This window comes from Gaeumannomyces tritici (assembly GCF_000145635.1).
Source record: "Gaeumannomyces tritici R3-111a-1 unplaced genomic scaffold supercont2.4, whole genome shotgun sequence".
Lineage (NCBI taxonomy): Eukaryota > Fungi > Ascomycota > Sordariomycetes > Magnaporthales > Magnaporthaceae > Gaeumannomyces > Gaeumannomyces tritici.
In genome coordinates, this window is record NW_008804548.1 from 3,889,884 (window position 1) to 3,907,901 (window position 18,018).

The window sequence follows — 18,018 nt, forward strand, 5'->3', positions numbered from 1 at the left end:
CTGACCCGCGATGCCCGAGTTCCCGCACGGCCGCTGCTGATTGGCTGGTGCGGCAGCCAAGCCTTATAGGCGGGGCAACCAGATTAAGATCCCTGGAGACGTTGGCAAACCATGTTTCGCCAGAGCTCCTTCTGACATCATCGGCCTGTGCTCCAGAAGGTGCCGCTTTATGATGACGCTTGTCCCAAACACTGAAAGCCTCTTGGAGAACCATAAGCCATGTCTCGTCCAACCGTCCCATCATCTGCTGGCCCATCCTTCCGACGGCGGGGAAGAAGAGGACGATTTCATTCCAGGAGTCGACCCAGAGACGAGCTGCGTTGACCCCAACCAGTTGAGCCCGACGCAGGGCCTGTAAGCCTGACGGCGCCTTGGCAGCGTAGCCAGCGACCACAGAAAACAAAGACCACCGATCCAACATGTCGCCAACCGCCGACTTCGAGCAGGAGGCGGGCGCCGGCCGACGGCTCTACACAAAGCCACACTCGGGCAGGCGGCCGATCCCCACAATCCATGGCTATAGGGAACACCGCAAGGAACTGGAGGGGCAGCTGAACGAGACGGAGGAGGCCCAGCACGAACCCGAGGACGACTCGAAGCCGAAGCGTGCCTTCAACTCGGTCAAGGCTATTTTCAAGGAGGAGGAGGGGCCCAAGTCTGGCCACGACCCGTTCCCATCGGTAAATCGCAATCTCGAGGACAGAAAGAGGAGGGATGCGGATGATAGCGGCTTCTCAAGTGGCGACTCAGAGGGACAGGAGAGCAGGGACACCGAAGGACGAAAAGACGACCAAGATCACGGCAGGAGCAAGAAAAAGAGCAAGGATGACAAGAACAAACAACAGAAGTCAGCCACCGAGGCCGCGGCGTCGGCCATCGACCCTCGAGAGAAGCGCAAAGCCATGAAGAAGACAAAGCGGACGGGTGGCGGCCGCGAAGTCACGGACCCCGTCACACACCTGCCCATCATAATCCACGATCACACCGACAAAGACCTACAGTCCGCCGAACAAAACCTCCCAGAGCCAGGGACCGACCATCGAACCGCCAGGGGCCTCCGCGGCGCCACCAAGTCCGACGAGGAGCTAGATGTTGAGCAGAAGGAGCTCCAGCAATCTTACAATGGCATGGTCAAGATGTTCCCGCCGCCCGACTTCGACGAGCTCAGACGCGAACTCGAAAACGTATACCAGCAAGCACTCATTGCCGGCCTTGCCATAACGGCCACGTTGACGGCGACCGTGGTGTCGTTCTTGTGCAAAGGGCCTGTTGAGGGCCCCAAGAACATAATCGGGACACTCTATGGCTACCTATCGAACACGGCTTTTGTCTCCATCTGCTGCGCCATAGTCGCGGCGGGCATCATAGGCGTCGGCACGTGGGTGCGAAACAAGGTGGCCGCCCTGTTCGACGACGAGACGTGGGACGCGGCACGCCGCGGAGAGGCCGAGGTGGTGGGCTCGGATGCCGAGCTTCCGGAATCGACGCAGTGGCTGAACAGTCTCTTCTCCAACATCTGGCCCCTGATAAACCCCGACCTTTTCGTTTCCATGATCGACATGATCGAGGACGTCATGCAGGCCTCCCTGCCGCGCGTCATCAAGATGGTCAGTGTCGAGGACATGGGCCAAGGAAGCGAGTCGTTCCGAGTCCTCGGCATCCGCTGGCTGCCCACCGGTGCCGCCTCGCAGACGGTCACGCCCGAGGGCCAGCTCGAGAGGCCTGAAAAGAACACCTCCAAAGATTCCAAAGATGCGCTCAACTCGGGTGGTGGCGGCGACGAATCGCAGAATGCACCGAGGCGCAGCGGCGACGGAAGCGATTGCGAGAACGATGACATGGCCGTCCAACTCACCCAGCAGGAACAGCAGGACCAGGCCGCTATGAAGCAAGGGTTGGAGGGAGAAGAAGGTGACTTTGTCAACCTGGAACTGGCATTGGCATACCGAAGTCGCTCCTCGGGCAAGTCCATCAAGAGCAAAGCCAAGAACGCCCATCTGTACATCAAGTTCTACCTCCCCGGAGGTCTTGCTGTACCCGTCTGGGTCGAGCTCAAGGGCTTCATCGCGACGCTGAGAGTCCGCCTCCAACTGACACCCGACCCACCCTTCATCAGCCTCTGCACCTTGACATTCCTTGGCCAACCCCGGGTTAGCCTGTCATGCGTGCCGTTATCCAAGCACAGCCTCAACATCATAGACGTGCCCCTGATCTCGTCCTTCGTACAATCTAGTGTCGATGCGGCTGTGGCAGAGTATGTCGCTCCCAAGAGCCTGACGTTGAACCTGAAGGACATGCTGGTCGGAGATGACTTCAAGAAGGACACCTTCAGCCGCGGCGTGGTTTGGATCTTCATCAAGCAGGCTCGCGGGTTCAAGCAGGGCGACAGCGGACTGGGCCCTTTCAACGAGGCGTCGAGCGATTCCTATGTCACAGTCTCCTGGGGAAAATTCGGCAAGTCCGTCTCGTCGACTCGAATAGTCATGAACGAACAGCAACCAGACTGGCACGAATACGCCAGCATCCTGGTGACACCCGAGGAGCTCAACGCGGAAGAGAAGCTGCGACTTCAGCTGTGGGACTCGGACAGGTGGACTGCCGACGACGACCTCGGACGGGTTGAGATTGACCTCAAGTACCTCATGTCCTGCGAAGACACGAGGAACCGCATGCAGGATCGTGAGGATAAGTTCAGAGGCCAGGATTCCAGCGAGATGCTGCCGGGGACGCTAACCTGGTCTGTGGGGTACTTCACGAAGCCACGCATCGGCGAAGAAAAGCTGGCCAAGCAGACGGTCAACCCGGAGATCACAACAAAGGAACAGCTCAAGGAACGCGTTTCGAAGCTGACAGAGCGCAAGCTCAGGGAGTCCGGCGCCGACCCCCACGACGATGTGGTCCACCAGCAAAAGGCACAGGACTACAAGGAGATTGAGGACAGTATGATAATATCGGCGCCCCCTTCCGAGGAGCACGTCTCGGGCATCCTCAGCATCCAAATCCACAACATCACGGGCCTAGAGGTGCAACGCCTCAACCGGCGCGATCGCGAGGCCATGAAGGACTACGCCGAGGAGAGCGAGCAGGAGGACGACATGCCCGACAGCTACTGCACCATCATCCTCAACCACAAGAAGATTTACAAGACGCGCACCAAGCCCAAGAACTCGAAGCCCTTCTTCAACGCGGGCACCGAGCGCTTCATCAAGGACTGGCGCACCACCGAGGTTATGATCGCCGTGCGCGACTCGCGCGAGCGTGAGGACGACCCCCTCATCGGCCTCGTCTTCTTGCCGCTCGCCAAGGTCTTTTCCAGGCGCAGCCAGATCCACGAGGACTTCCCTCTCGTCGGCGGCATCGGATACGGCCGCGCGCGCGTCAGTCTTGTCTGGCGCAGCGTCGAGATGAACCTGGAGCCTAACCTGATAGGCTGGGACTACGGCACCCTCGAGGTCTGCGGCCCTGTCAGGGAGGCGAGCAAGGACAACCTCCCTTCGGACCTGCGCCAGCACCGCATCAAGCTGCGCACCAACATGGGCAAGCTCAAGATGCAGCCGCGGGGCAAGAGGAGCAAGGACAAGGGAAACGCCGATACCGACAGCGACGGCCGACAGGAGTGGTGCCCGAGGGAGAAGCGGCTGCGTGAGAACGCCTTCCTCCCCGTGCGCAGGCGGTACGCGTCGGCGCTGGTGATCGAGTTCCGCGAGTCGGCGATTGGGCCCGACCGCACGCCCGCCTTTGCCGTCATCTGGCTGCACGAGCTGACGGACGAGGAGGGGCGGACGTTTAAGCTCAAGGTCTGGAAGGGCGGCAAGAACAACCTGCGCCGCGCCGAGAGCTGCTGCGACTATGACGGCATGCACGACGGCGAGGAGGAGCTGGGCGAGGTCGAGCTCACGCTCAAGTTCTGGAGGGGCCTGTCGGGCTACCACAAGAGCTACGCGTCGCAGAGCAAGAATGCGGACATGCGGAACGTCATGGAGTGTCTGGATACCATTACGGATGAGGGTTTGAGGGACGATGAGGGTGATGAGACGGACGATACCGAGCCCGATAGCGAGGACGAAGACGTTGGTAAAGAGGGAGATGATCAAGATGCACCTGTGGACGGAGGCGAGATCGATACAGACGAAAAGGGTGAGCCGGAGGAAGCAAACAAAGAGACGGCGGATACGAATGACTCCAAGGCAGACAAGGAGGCGGTGGCAGCCAAGCGAAAAAGGCTGCAGGTGCACACAAACGACTCCTCGAGCGGGTCTGACTCCGACTCTGACAAGGACAACGACGGAGACGACAGCTTCGGCAAGGGCGGAGACGACGACGGCAGCGATAGCCGGGAAGCGTCTCCCCTGAAGCGGCTCTCGCGTTTCAAAAAGATCAAGAGCATCTTCCGGTCGCCCGTCGACGGCGGCACCAAGGCGGTGCTCTCGGTGGCGACGGCGGGCCACGACGGCGACGGCGGCGGCGACGGCGGGGTGCGCGGGCGGCTCAAGGACTACAAGGACCACCACAAGCAGCTGCACCGCAAGCACCGCGGCGTCATGCAGTGGCGCGCCGCGCGCCAGGCCGACCACGTCGGCGGCAAGCTGAGCCGGCTCAAGGGCACCGTCGGGGGCATGTTCAAGCACAAGGAGAAGGATGTCGGGATCGAGACGGAGGTGTAAGGGGGTCGGTAACTGGGCTATGATGATTTTGGTAACATTGTCGACGCAGGAATGAATAATACATAGTGAATCCTTCTGGCATCCTAGCCAAGCATCAAGCCTGCCCATGTACCTCCCGAAACTTGTCCAACCGCTCCGAAACACCACGGCCGTACTTCTTCTGCATCCCGGCGAGCCACTCATCGCCGAGCTCTGGAAGCAGGGGCTCTGCCCCATGCTCGAGCAGCATCTCGGCAGAAGGCCAGAAGCCCCTTACAACTGCCGCGTTCAGCGCGCTGCCGTACACACCTCCTCGTGCGTTTGCATCAGCTCCCTTGGCCAGCAATAGCTCAACCAGCTCTAGCCAGCCCGAGTGCACCGCTGCTTGTAGCGCCGAGCCGAATTTCCCCCCTTGCGCATTCACGTTGATGCCAGGACATCTTTCCAAAAGGAGCTTGGCGCCCCGCAGACGGCGCTTCGCACACGCCGACTGGAGCGGGGTGCCGTATTTCCCAGCCCCGAGGTTGGCGTCGGCGCCGTGGTCCAGCAGAAACCGCATCCTGTCGAGGTCCTGGTCTTCGGGGTCAAATTTGGATGCCTGGTCTTCAAAGTCGGATTCGGATGCCTGGTCTTCGGGGTCAAATTTGGGTGCCTGGTCTTCAGAGTCGGATTCGGATGCCTGGTCTTCAGAGTCAAATTCGAGTGCCACCTGCAGAGCGGTGCCGTACCGCCCGCCCCCCGTGTCGTTGACGTCGCATCCGCCGTGGTCGAGAAGCAGCCCCATCACCTCCCGGGGGTCGTTTTCCTCCTCCTCCTCGTCCTCGTCCTCCTCGTCCTCCTCGTCCTCGTCCTCCTCGTCCTCCTCGTCCTCGTCCTCCTCGTCCTCCTCCTCCTCCTCCTCCTCCTCCTCCTCGTCCTCGTCCTCGTCCTCGTCCTCGTCCTCGTCCTCCTCCGCCGCCGCCGCCGCCGCCGCCGCCGCCGCGTGCCAGGCGCTGCCGAAGCGGCCGCCCCGGGCTTGGACGTCAGCACCGCGGTCGATCAGAAGGCGCACGGGTTCGAGGCGTCCCGAAAAGCACGCCGCCTGGAGCGCGGTCCCGTACTCGCCGCCCTTGGCGTTGACGTCGGCGCCTTGTCCAAGCAGGAACTCGATACCGTTGCGCCAAAATCCCCTCGCGGCGGCAGACAATGCATTTCCGCATTTACCTCCAGCGGTGTTGACGTCGGCACCCCTCGTTACCAACAGCTCGATCGTGTCCCATTTGCGTTGATGTCGGCATGCGGCTTGCAAGGCGTTGCCATACTCCCCCCCTTGAATGTCCACCTTGGCGCCCTTTTCCAGTAAATACGGGATGAGTTTCTTGCCGTGCATATAGTTCGCGCAAGCTGCCTGCAGAGCGGTCTCGTACTTCCCACCTCGTGCATTGACGTTGGCGCCTCTCTCGACCAACAGTTTGATGAGACTGATGCCGTTCTCCCAGTATGGAACAGCGCAGGCAGCCTGCAGTGCACTGCCGAATTCCCCACCCTCGGCATTGACGTCAGCGCCCTTGTCCAGCAGGAGCTCAACCGCCTCGGTCACGACCATGTTGGAGACAGCTGCTTGGAGTGGGTTGCCGTATCGGCCACCTGGCATGTTGACGTCAGCGCCTCTATCTAACAATAACCGAAAATTCGCTTCGCAGTTCTCGAGATCCGATGCTGCTGCGTGTAATGCAGTCCCTCGGATGCCGCCATGCCCGTTTATGTCGGCGCCGCTCTCGAGCAGAAACTCCAGCATTCGGGTAGGGTGGGAGCCATGAGCATCCCGCACAGCATACACCAGAAGGGATTCCGCCTCGTTGGTAGCCGACCATTTCAGATCGGCCCCGCGGCTGACAAGCAGTCGAACTAGATCGAGGTGATGATAAGATACGGCGGCTTGTAGAGCAGACCTTTCACCGTAGTGCGCATTGATGTCAGCGCCACAGCCGAGCAGGAGTTCCACAATCTCGACGTGTCCGCGCATAGCTGCTGCACACAATGCGCTTCCAAATTCTTCGTGCTCATAGTTGACAAGGGCACCCATGTCTAGTAGGAGCTGGACGGCAGCCTTGCTCCCTCGGTATGCCGCATCCGGGAGGGCAGCATCCAATTCCTCCTGCGTCAAGTACTTGGAGATGCCGGTGCTTTCACAGAGCAGCATATTTGTGAGCTGGAAAAACCCAAGCTGGGCAGTGAAGCGCTGCGGTCGCTGCAACATGGAACGGTAGCCGATTTTTACCATCCCGTAAAGGCCGAACCGGCACCCTTCGATGCTTAAGCGCAGGCTGTTGCTCTGGATGCCGAGGGCACGTGCAGCGGCGTTGATGACCTCGGCCGGCCAATCCTCGCGCGGCACCATTTCAAGATGATGCGCCCATTGACGTGCCGCGTAACTTTTCAAGCTGAGGCGCTCGGCTTCATCATTAGTCAGGGTGCTGCGGTAGAGGTGGTATGAGAGGCACGAGTGCGCAATGTGCAGGTGGGCTTCGATCTCGCTGAATGAGTAGAATCGCTTGGCCCGATCCGCGGCAGTCCGGGCAGACGTTAGGTACTCCTTTACTGAAAAATGAGCCAGCCGTACACAAGTTTCCATTTTCCAGGCAGCTTCGTTAAACCATTCGTAGGCAACAACAAGGCCAGATACATATTTCAAGAAGGCTTCGGGTTTGAACAGTCGCTCGGCATCATTTACGGGGATGGCACACTCTGGGCGGAGGATGAATATCTCGGCGAGCTGGTTGAGCCGGAGCGGCGCGTTCGATGAGGCGAGCCATTTGAGCGCGCTTATGATCTGGGGTCGGAAGTCCTTGTTTAGGCTTTGGAGAATCCTATCGTATGTCGCATCAAGCCCAGGAGGGATGTTTTTGAGCGCCGCACGGATGGCCGACTTGGAAGCGAGATCCCTGAGGGCTTCGAGCTGGCGAGATACGTATAGGAACCTGGGACACCTGTTAGTGACGGCGCTGCGCTGAGTATGTAACCGAATCGACCCCATTACGTACATGCCGTCCGCTTTCTCTAACAACAAGCCCTTCGCGTTGGCTTTGAGGTGGGGGGGCCAGGAGTTGTAGTCGGCGGATGCGAGCATCGTATCGATGTACAGACCGATATCACCGTTGTGTTTCGATTGATTTGTTGTCAGGTTTATCGCCGCCCCATGTGACCTGGAGAGGAAGGCGCCCATCGCTGCCTTGATGTCTGGCTCCGGCCGGCTGGTGCAAATGATGTGGAGATTGCCTGGCATCGGGGAAGTTATACGGCCGAGGCTGTCCAGCAGCTTCGCCCGTTCGTTACCCAAGGTCGGGCACTCGTCCAGGGCGTCAATAACGACGAAAACCGCAGAAAACCCGCGTGTCGTGGCCAGCAGTGCGGTCTCTAGGGTCTTTGTGTCTGGGCGCCCACCCCCGTCCTTGTATTGGCCGAGTCTCTTCACCGGCAGAGGAGTGTCGGGCCTGCTGGCACAGAGCTGCCTGACAAGCGACGCGAGCATCACGGACAAGCTCTGTTTCTTCGAATCGCTAAAACTAAAAAAGAAGTAGGCGATGGCGGCGTCGGGCTCGGCTGCGTATTCGTCCTTCAGGTGCTGGATTACCGACGAACTTAGGACTGACTTCCCCGCACCAGCTGTTGATAAGGAGGTAGGTATCTGGTCAGCGGAATAACGGTAGTGGAGGTGATAGCTAAGTACGGACGTACCCTTTCCATGAAGCCATAACAGAGAGCCTGAAGATTTCTTCCATTTCTCGAACTCCGCGCTGCCATTAACCAGCCAGTCGCCAGTGCCACTCTTGTGCAAATCGCGTGCGGCGTTGTATATCTCAGTGTGGTCGCTATCACAGAGCCATCCAAGGAGTCTCCTGCGCTCCGCGTCCGCCCGAGCTTGTTCGACCGCATTCCGAAGTCCGGTCAGATCCGCGCCGATCGCTTGCAAGCTGTGTGTGCTCTCCTGGTGTCGCGTCTCGAGCTTCTCGCACTCCTCGTCGTACTTCTTATCCCTCCAGTCGTCGTGCAGGGCAGTCAGGACGCGTACCTGATCTTCCACCCCGTTGAACAGCTCATCCCATCCGTCCCATTTGATCATGTCCCGTCCCAGGCGAAGCGCTGTCGACTGCGAATAGTAGCAGTAGGCCTTAGCTTGGAACTTGAGGATATGGAAATACAGCTCTTCCAATGCTTCCTTGTACTCGGTATGTGATGGTAGAGACAGCTCGTGTTGACCAGCCGTTGACTCGTAGCGCCGGAAGTAGAGATCTTCCCATATGCGGCTCCGGACGATGATAGTCGAGATATACCCCAGCCCTTTTGCGAGGGTAGCGTCCTGTTCGGCAGGGTTCGTGAGGAGCTGTCCATCGTTTTCAACTAATCGTCAGCCCTCGCTCAAAGTGATACCACATTTCGCAACCATCGACTTACCGGCAGCAATAGACTAACGCCAGCCCATGCTATGGAGACGTACGGGTTCGAGCTCGTGGCGTCGGTGATGTACTCATTTGCAGAGTTGACAGCGCTCAATACGGGCCCCACAACTTCTTTGACCTGGACTTCGGAGCTGCCGAACTTCAGCTTCCACACATCCCTGTTAACCTCGTCCATCTTGTACTTCAGAATGGCCGCCATCCGGTCTCGTCTGTTGGCTTTGGGGCCGAGGATCAAATCAAACCCAGCCGTCAGACTCCCGCAGAGCCTGGCTTCATAGTCCGTGACGAGGTCCGCATCTTCCTCCCGGAGGTTTTCGTATGCTGAATTCCAGAGCTCGCGGATCGGTTTGTCACTCGCTCGTGTGCGGACTGGGACAGATTGTGACAGTGGATTCGAGTCTGTCGCGGTAGCGATCGAGTCATCTATGCCTGGAGCGGGCTCCCGGCTGGGATTAGTCCCTGGTTGGTGGCTCGGGCCAGCCGTCGCAGCCGCCGAGCTCGACGGATCCTCTGGCCCGTTGTCCGATGGGTTGGTGTTGCCATCGGAGTCCCGGGCCCAGCCCCAGAGCTTTTGCTTGACCTTCTCCCTGAGCTTGGTACCACGACCCATTGTTTGCGGTGCCTGTCAACTGGGTGGCTCGGCAAGGAAGAACGGTGGATGTTGTGGTTGCCCGACGAGAAATCGAGACATTGAAGCCCAGCGAACTCCGAGCCTTACCTCCTCTGGGTCGCATCATGCTTGGCCAATGGGAATGATGTATGCCCAATTTCCCCCCAACTCACGTGCACAAGGCAGCCACTGCGGCATATCGCCATCGATTGGTCCTAAATCCTGTCTTCAGGCCGGCTACTAATCCTGCCCCACAGCCGCAGGTCAGCCATTTCGATTTGAGCAATGATTTACTCCCTGTCGACAGACGCCCGCTATTCGCAACGACGTCATCCCGAGCAAACTGGAGGTGCGTGGAGGCGGCCGGATAGGAAGAAGTCCCCAGAACCCATGCTCGATGTGTGTATATGTAGCTGGCTGAGAGAAGGGGATCGGCGGGCGGCTTATAACGGTACGTAAGGCGATCGATCCCGTTCCCGAGCCAGGCGCCCAAAATGGTAGCTCCGCCGCGGTCTGTCTGATCGAGTCTCGGGGCTCGGAGCCGTTTCCGGCCGCATTATTGGCATGCGATATACAGCCCGGCGAGCTGGGCGGAAATCAGTTTTATCCCAGTCCTTACCCTGGTCCATGACATAGCGTGGACCCTTTGTGCATTCGGCAGCATAAGGATCCTTATAACGGGTAGCCAGGAGTAAAGGCCTGGAGCTGAACTGTGCATTAAAAAAGGAACACGGTGGAAAACAAAGCACCGCGAGCAGATTTTAGGTATACGGATTAAAAGATGGTGGCGCACATAGAGCAGGCTAGTCCATGTACTATTGCAAGAACGGGGACGCCTCAAGGACCAGGACGTTCCCCTCTGAGTCACAGGGACATAAGAAACGAAGCGCGATAACAAAAAACGAGCGTTGAACCCATCGCCCCTTTTTTCGAGACGTAGGTTAGAAGCCCCAAAGCAGCAGTAAACGGGGTGACAGAAGCGAGCCTAGACGCGCTTGTCGTCGGCCACGGTGACTCCCTGGACCTCGACGCGCTTCTCCTCGTTGCTCGCGCCGCGTTCCATCTGGGTCTCCTTCACAATCTGGTCCAGGTCCAGCACGGGTGCGGCGTCGGGCCCGTCGATGAGCTTCGCGAGCTCCTCGAGCGTGGGGCCCTTGGTCTCGATGTACTTCCACCAGACAATGAACAGCTCGAAGCCGACCCAGCAGGTGTAGATGAGGTAAAGTTTCTGTATCGAGAAGTGTCAGAAAAGTCGCGCTCGGCCAGCTCAGTCTTTTGTCACTAATAAACGCCCACTTACCCAGGTCTCGCCCTTGGAACCCTCGGTACTTCCAAAGGCCTGCAGAGCAGGGGCGTTGGCCAGGTTGTTGAATGTCAGGGCCAGCTGGACGACGATATTGAGAACCATCATTCCCTTGGCACGGAGCACATAAGGCAGAATCTCCAGCGCGTATCCGATCAGCAAGCCCGACCAAGCGATGGAGTAGAAAATTCCAAAGAGCCAGATGAAGAAGATGAGGGCGTTTTCGGCACCGGGCGAGTCCTTGGTCTCATACAGTGCGCACGAGAGCGTCCAGAGGATCAGGGTGAAGAACATGCCAGCGGTTGATGTCAGGAAGGTAGGACGGCGGCCAAACTTGTCAACCATCATGGCAAAGGTAAGTGAGATGAAGAGGGAGAGAAGTGAGTTGCCAGTGCTCAGCTATAAATATCGTCAGTTAGCACCTACTCAGATATGATAAGCCCAAAGGGCCGATGGTGGGACGGTAATAAGAAAAGGCCATACCCCAAGGCGCTGCCTGGCATCCGCGATGCCCGCATTCTTGTAGAGAAGGGCGCTGTAGTTGGATACGATGGCATTGCCGGACCATTGCGAGAACAGAGCCATGGTGAACAGGAGCAGAAGGCGGTAGCGGTTGCCAGGAGTCCGGAAAAAGTCCATGTAGCTGCTGTACTTGCTAGCAGCCTGCTCCATCTTGATGGTTTCGCGGATCTCACGGTATTCGAACTGGACGGTAGGGTGGTTCTCGTCTCCGTTGCCATGGTATTTGGCAAGCATCGCGAGGGCCTCCTCGCTCCTGTCCTGAGCCACCAGATAACGAGGCGACTCTGGGACCCCTGTAGCCACCGTCCCCGATTAGCCTAAGCACACGGGCAGATGGGAAAGCCATGTCGAACGGGAGAACTTGCAGTAAATGCCGAGGATCTGGATGATCGAAGGAATGGACTGGAGGATGCAGGGAACGCGCCAGGACCAGTCGTTGCCGTAGGACTCGGTACCGAAAGCGGTAAGACCGACAACTATTTTCTCGTCAGTGCTAAAGAGGACGGCGAGCAGCATGAGGAGGAGGTTGCGGTCAGGACAACTCACGGACGGCGCCGACGTTCCACAAGCAGTTGTACACAGTGGTCAGGCGAGCGCGGTGTTGCGGGTGCATGATCTCGGTCAGGAGCATGGGCGAGCACATCTGAGAGAACGAGTTGCCAAAGCCGAGCAGGAAACGACCGCCCATGTGCGTGCCGAGGTCGTTGGCGACTCCCTGGATGATGGCACCGACAGTAGTAATGACAGCGCCAATGACGATGGGCCACTTGCGGCCATAGCGATCGGTCACCTCGGGGCTGTTGATGGGTGGTCTGGTCAGCATGCCGTGGCGCTGGAAGAGTGACCCTGGTCGACTTACACAAACGGAATGGAGATGACACTGCCAATCTGGTACATGGCAACTACAAGACCCAGGAGGCTCTTGTTCTCGCCTTGCATCCCGAACTTGTCGTTCCAGCTGTCGAAGTTCTGGATCGAGTTCAGAAGCATTCTGTAGTTATGGGGAAGATGAACTTGTCAGCCCAAGTCACGCACACAATACTCTTGCAGTTACAGAGGAACCTACCCATCGTAACCGGTACTGGCCGAGGCAATCGACAGAATGAAGGCATACCAGGCCAAGGACCGGAGACCCGGCTCCGCGTACCAGGTCACCCTCTCGAACTTGGGAGCCTCATCCTGCGCCTGAGCCACAGCGTCACTATTGGGCTTCTGCTTGAGTTTGTCGAGCAGCCCCATGACGACTGTTTGACCAGCGGAAGGGGAACGGTGGTTGAGAGACAGCGACGGTGGCTGCTGGTGTTAGACTTCCACACAAATGGAAGGGCGATCCCGCAGCAGAAGATGTTGCTGGAGAAGAAAGTCTCTCTGGGGAGAGAAAAGGGGTTCGAAGGGGATCGTCGGGGGTGGATCGCTCGATCTTTTTATCTTGGGCGGAGAAACGAAGGGTACCTACCGAGGAACCAAGGTTCACGCCATGCACCACATCCCTGGGCACGTAGCTTCCGACCTGGGGCTACTGCTACATGGCCCCACGGGGACGTGTCGGCCATGGTTGCGGCCCAGGCGGGGCCCCGCGAAGATTGTCACGATTGGCACGGTTGGCACGGCCGGGTGAATACAGGACCCAAGGCTGTCACGCATTAAGCCGTCGAGAGAAGGGCGCCAGAGGCCACAAGACCGGTGGGGAAGCGGCAGGGTCGCAGATGGGCGCCCAGCATGCGCCAGTGCAGCACAGGGGCCGGGTTTTGCGGGAGACGGCAAGGCTAAGACACTTGGTACGGAGCAGCTTGGGCAGTGGGCCAATGGCGTCGCTGACGCCATTTAGCCGGAATACATTGCCAAGGCTGTGGCCAAGGCTGACCTCCCGAGGGCTTGGTTGGAAGGGGGAGATTTGCCAAGCAGCCGAGCGCGGACGATGCGGTCCTCCGTTGGATGTGGGCAGGATCGAGCGTCCAGACCGTCAATCATCTGACCTTGCCGCTGCTTGCAGTGGCGACCCTCGGTTAGGTCCCGAGCAGAGAAGGATTTCTCACGAAATGTACGAGGGATCTCGCTTGCTGGCGAATACTCTTCTGACAATAACAGTGGCGGTCTTGGACGGTAATAACACTATAACGAGCATGTGGGCGACGAAAGCCTTGCCACTTCTTGGACGTTCGCTAGCGCGCCATGGCGGCGGCAAAACAGTGAGAAGGGCACAGGAATTCGGCTCGTTGGGAGAGGATCGCGATGATTATTGTCTGGGAGCTGAAATGAGCCAGTGGTTGGCTCGCCTTCGTGCTGGCTGAGCGAGGTGCGGCATCGCAAGGCGTCTTTGGCGCCACAAGCCCGCGGCAGTGAGAGTGGCAGACACGCGAGCACGGATGTTGGGAGCGAATCCTTCAGGCAGTCTGGTGCCCACAGCCCATGGCCTGACGGGGGAGGACATGGGCTGTGGAGTGTCGGCCCTCTCTTCCATGGCCGCATGGCGGTCGATAACAGCGGGCCGGTCAGGTCTTGGGAGAAAAGCTTAAAAGGCTGGGCTCTCCCCGTTTCTGGCGAGCCAAGTGCTGCGCCAACGGGCTTGTCCAACGAGCAAGGGAGCAGGCGTTGGCGACTGGAGTCGAGCTGGGCGGAGGCTTGTTTTGCTGTCGCCAAGACTCGCAAGCTCGATGCAGCGGGCCCAGCGGGCTTGCGGGGTGGCCAGCTCCACGTGATCCACTATGGGCGGTTGAACGGTTAGCGAGCCGGAGAAATACGCCCGGCCAACACGCCAAAGGGACCACAGGGCCAGCACCCCTACCTAGGGTATCGCCTGAGCCAAGAGACGCCATTTTCGTTCGACACGCGCCCGCCAATATTCCATGGTCTCGCACGCACCCAGGCAGCTGCTCCCTCGCAACACTCAGCTCCATGGGCGGGCCGTGTGCCTAGCGCAGTTCCCTTCTGACATTTTGGCGCCTCTTGTCGTTCTTGTCTTGACGCCCAGCCGACCAACGAACCAACCGCTCAGGTCCAGAGCTGAAAGAAAGCCTGGGGAAGCTGGCAATGGTCTGGGCAAGTTGCGGGCCGCTCACAAGACGCCCAGCCGCGTTCCTAGCATCCATGGGCCGAGTCGCACAAGTTACAACAGCCAGAGACAGTTGAGCACAGGCTCGGGTCAGAATTGACTTCCTGGCAGGCCCACACAGCCGGCAGATGAACGGATCGTCTGCTCATGCTCCAACCCCGCAGATCGTATGAGAAGCACCTGGCAGACTGACGGTGGACAGCAGGCGAGAGCATCAGAGGGCAGTTGTTTCTCTCGCGGTAGGAGACTGTCGATATCTTCTTGCTTCAACCGAGGCCATAGTATCCAGGCCAGATTCTATATCTTCCGACCTTGACACCCAGTTCGAACTCCAAACAGGTGCCATAACGCGAAGTCCACGATGTCCTGCTTCGCAACCCTCATCCGAGCCACGGGAGCTACCGACACCGACACCACTTCAACGGGAACCTCACCACCCGCCAGAGTCTGAGTCGTCATACTCTGAACCGCCAGACTCTGAGCCATCAGATTCGGAATCCCCAGACTCGGAGCCGCCGCCCTCGAAGCCGTCATCCTCGAGCCCGTCATCCTGAGAGCCCCCAGACTCCGACCCGCCGGGGTGGGAATCATCGGATTCGTCTGTACTCGGATCTCCAACGTTCAAGAGCTCGCAATCCTCACATTCTTCCTCCGACGGAAAGTCCACCGAGTTGCCGGGAGTCGGTGGGTGCGGCTCCCGCCCTTCGGGCCTTTCGGCGCACCGCTGGATGTCTTCGGACATTTCACTACTGCAGAGGTGACAGATGATGTACCTGTAGGTGCACATTTCGAACTGGCTGCAAGACCCCGGTTGATTCGTAAGGTGAGCGGTTAGCACATATCCCTGGATTCGGTAACTGCTTCTACGGATTCGCGGGGCATTGGGTCGTTATTGGGAGAATATTTATGTGGCACGGCACCCGTGGTGACTGTGTTATACATGGGCAGCCCGTCGTGGGGTGGTGTAACTTGATGCTCCCGGCGACGACTGTGGACGTGAGCCATCGCCCCTGCAAGGAGCGTTCGTTAGAGTGAGCAAGCTCTGTCGGACGACATCCAACTCCAAGGCCTCCTAGTTCGGCGCCACGATCGCTTCCTCAGCCTCTACACTGCGGCCGCAGCCTTCAGTTGGACGTAACCAGACAAAACACGGACGGATGGTGACACCCGGGGCAAGCCGGAACTGTGTAGACTCAAACAAGTCGTTTCGATTTCTTCCTACATATTGTAAACGCAGCTAGCTACAAAACTTCGCATCCTCATAACAACGATAGTAACACCGCATTTCCAGGCCCATACCGACAAAAACAAAAACAAAACCAGAATTCTAGCGCGAGAAACGCGGCATATAGCCCCGGATGGCAGGGGATGCCACGGCGCGATAGCCACGCGACGGATGTCGCCTTTGTTGTCAAGTGCTGGCGGGCCAAGAGAATGGCATGCAGAGACCCTCGTGCCGACTCACGGCAAACCCGCTGCAGTCGGCGCGGACGCTCTTGAACAGCGAGAGCACCCCCCTTGACGGCATCCAGCCGTGCGTCCGGAAGGTGACGCGGGGCTCCGACGGCGGGTGCCAGATGCTGAAGCTTTCCCACGCGTGATCCCACTGCCCTCTTCCAAAGTAGTAGACGCCCCATTCGCTCTGGCGGCTCCCTTGGTCGCTGGGGTCCAGCTTCGTGAAGAGGGCGGCGCGCTCGAGGTGCTCCATCTTGGTGAGGCACCTCGCGTACGCCGCGAGCAGCGGGTTCATGACTTGGCCGTCCGGGACCACGCGGAAGTAGGAGGGTTCCTCGTACCTCGGATAGGGCTCCGCTGGCAGCCAGGGCGTGTCGGAGTCGGCGGGGGTGGTGGCGGTGGCGGTGGCGGCGGCCCCCTCGAAGAGCTCGGACGCCTCGTACGTCGGGGGCTGGTGGCCGACGATGCCCGCCGGCAGAGGCTCGTCGCTGTCGCGCCCTTCGCGGCCTCTAAAGTACCATTGTCCCGACGGGCTGTCGGGGCCGAAGTAGACGCTCAGGCGGCGGATCGAGCTCCAGTACGGGAGGCCCGGCATCCGGCGGCCCAGGCCGTCGAGGGACGACAACGCGACGGCGCCGGCCGGGGCCGCCCTGGTGGGCCAGAACAGCTCCGCGTCGACGCGGCCGGCGAACGCGAGGAACACAAAGTGGGAGCGCGCTATGAAGTCGTGGATCGCGGCGCACAGCGGGTCGGCGTTCGTGCCGTCCGTCATGTCCAGCAGCCTCAAGTCGTGGCTAGGGAAAGGGTCCAACATGATGAAGAGCTCCTCGGCCGTGGGACCCATGCCTGGAGAACTGTTGATGGCTTGGTAGAGCTCGCGATGGATCTTGCGCCGGAGAGAATGAAAGCCCCGGCAGCGGACATGCTTTTCGTCAATCTCGGCGTGGGCCAAGTAACAGGAGCGTAGCTGGATAAAGAGGTCGCTGAGGGCTACGAGGGAGGCAGGGTGCAGCTTACGCAGCCCAATACCGCCGTACTCCTCTTGGGAATCAGGGGCGGAATAGACGAGGTCTCTCACACATGAGATCTTGCGCGTGGGCAAGTTTCTCAGGCGTATATAAGACATCTCGTTTCGCTCAATCACAGTGTACTGTCCGGTGGCATATCCATCTTCCTCGTCCGACTCTTGCTGGGTGCCACGGGGTGTATGAATGTGAAACCTTAGGCGGATGCCGCGCTGGGGACCAGTGCCGTCCGTGGCGGGGCCCCATCTCGCAAGCATGTCGAGCAGCCGCAACATGGCTTCAGAAGCAGTCCTCTCATTAGCCTCCCGGTGCGCTTGAAGGTCCTGGGGCAGACCCTGCGAGTCGTCATCCAGCTCGGGGACCTCTATGCTGAAGCATAGATCACAGAGCGCTGCGCGCCTATCGTCGCCGTACCTGCCAAACATGAGGTTCTCGAACTCGGCTAGCTCGGTGGCATTGATCGAGAGGTAGCTGAAGGTGATCCTCTCTGCCGCAATCCGGAGTTCGTTGGACAGTGAGGCCAGCCCTACAAGGCAGGATCGCGACCTCACACGTTCATCTTGCAGTTCCCGCGTGGCCCAGTGGCTCTTGCTCGTGGGTCCGGGACGGGGCTCCGTGCCGAGGTAGGAGGCAATGTCGTTGAGGACTTCTTGAGGTAGTTTGTTCATTGTTGACGGCCAAAGTCGATTGCTTGTCTAGAGGTGCTTCTCGGACTGGACAAAGGTTGATGCTTGTGTTGTGAGCACTAGATCGACAGGGTCACCAGATCGAGGTGTCACGGGACTCTCTCAGGTTGAAGTGTTGTAGCAAGCGCCACGATTCGCTGAGTGAACAATCGCGGGACCGGGAAGACTGCCCGACACAAGGCAATAATAGAGAGGGTGGAAACGTAGAGCTCTCCGAGTTCTTGTGGTTGTTTGTTGTTGTGGCGAAAAGGATTTTCGTATTGGGAGTGGAAGATATTTGGTG

At 59.1% G+C, this 18,018-nt stretch overlaps 6 protein-coding genes across 6 annotated transcripts; 1 reads left to right on the forward strand and 5 right to left on the reverse strand.

Moving 5' to 3' along the window:
• Positions 1-152: 152 nt before the first annotated feature.
• On the forward strand, positions 153-4,804 carry GGTG_08711 (hypothetical protein). The gene has a single exon (XM_009226553.1). It carries the CDS (start codon positions 420-422, stop codon positions 4,662-4,664), a length of 4,245 nt encoding a protein of 1,414 aa, XP_009224817.1. The 5' UTR covers positions 153-419; the 3' UTR covers positions 4,665-4,804.
• Positions 4,654-9,785, reverse strand: GGTG_08712 (hypothetical protein). Its single transcript, XM_009226554.1, has 4 exons — positions 9,078-9,785; positions 8,361-9,006; positions 7,667-8,288; positions 4,654-7,603 (listed from the first exon to the last, which is right to left on the reverse strand). The coding sequence occupies exons 1-4, from the start codon at positions 9,690-9,692 to the stop codon at positions 4,759-4,761; spliced, it is 4,728 nt and encodes a 1,575-aa protein (XP_009224818.1). The 5' UTR covers positions 9,693-9,785; the 3' UTR covers positions 4,654-4,758.
• A 578-nt stretch (positions 9,786-10,363) lies between these two features.
• GGTG_08713 (hypothetical protein) lies at positions 10,364-13,742 on the reverse strand. Its single transcript, XM_009226555.1, has 7 exons — positions 12,584-13,742; positions 12,377-12,508; positions 12,064-12,314; positions 11,883-11,993; positions 11,479-11,810; positions 10,993-11,394; positions 10,364-10,920 (listed from the first exon to the last, which is right to left on the reverse strand). The coding sequence occupies exons 1-7, from the start codon at positions 12,754-12,756 to the stop codon at positions 10,678-10,680; spliced, it is 1,644 nt and encodes a 547-aa protein (XP_009224819.1). The 5' UTR covers positions 12,757-13,742; the 3' UTR covers positions 10,364-10,677.
• A 246-nt stretch (positions 13,743-13,988) lies between these two features.
• GGTG_08714 (hypothetical protein) lies at positions 13,989-14,333 on the reverse strand (the record flags this gene model as incomplete). The annotated part of the gene is made up of 2 exons (XM_009226556.1): positions 13,989-14,220; positions 14,303-14,333. The coding sequence occupies 2 exons, from the start codon at positions 14,331-14,333 to the stop codon at positions 14,030-14,032; spliced, it is 222 nt and encodes a 73-aa protein (XP_009224820.1). The 3' UTR covers positions 13,989-14,029.
• A 666-nt stretch (positions 14,334-14,999) lies between these two features.
• Positions 15,000-15,356, reverse strand: GGTG_08715 (hypothetical protein; the record flags this gene model as incomplete). The annotated part of the gene is made up of 1 exon (XM_009226557.1): positions 15,000-15,356. One exon carries the CDS (start codon positions 15,354-15,356, stop codon positions 15,000-15,002), a length of 357 nt encoding a protein of 118 aa, XP_009224821.1.
• Positions 15,357-15,980: 624 nt separating this feature from the next.
• GGTG_08716 (hypothetical protein) lies at positions 15,981-17,717 on the reverse strand (the record flags this gene model as incomplete). Its single annotated transcript, XM_009226558.1, has 1 exon — positions 15,981-17,717. One exon carries the CDS (start codon positions 17,715-17,717, stop codon positions 15,981-15,983), a length of 1,737 nt encoding a protein of 578 aa, XP_009224822.1.
• Positions 17,718-18,018: the final 301 nt, after the last annotated feature.

Bases quoted from the DNA above. Each gene is read 5' to 3' on its own strand.
- GGTG_08713 (XM_009226555.1), bottom strand. From the start codon at position 12,756: ATGGGGCTGCTCGACAAACTCAAGCAGAAGCCCAATAGTGACGCTGTG. The intron at 11,994-12,063 runs GTGAGTTGTCCT...ACGAGAAAATAG, and splicing joins GTGGAACGTCGGCGCCGTCC to TTGTCGGTCTTACCGCTTTC. The intron at 10,921-10,992 runs GTAAGTGGGCGT...TTCTCGATACAG, and splicing joins GTTCCAAGGGCGAGACCTGG to AAACTTTACCTCATCTACAC.
- GGTG_08711 (XM_009226553.1), top strand. From the start codon at position 420: ATGTCGCCAACCGCCGACTTCGAGCAGGAGGCGGGCGCCGGCCGACGG.
- GGTG_08712 (XM_009226554.1), bottom strand. From the start codon at position 9,692: ATGGGTCGTGGTACCAAGCTCAGGGAGAAGGTCAAGCAAAAGCTCTGG. The intron at 9,007-9,077 runs GTAAGTCGATGG...AACGATGGACAG, and splicing joins GCGTTAGTCTATTGCTGCCG to CTCCTCACGAACCCTGCCGA. The intron at 7,604-7,666 runs GTACGTAATGGG...CAGGTGTCCCAG, and splicing joins TTAGAGAAAGCGGACGGCAT to GTTCCTATACGTATCTCGCC.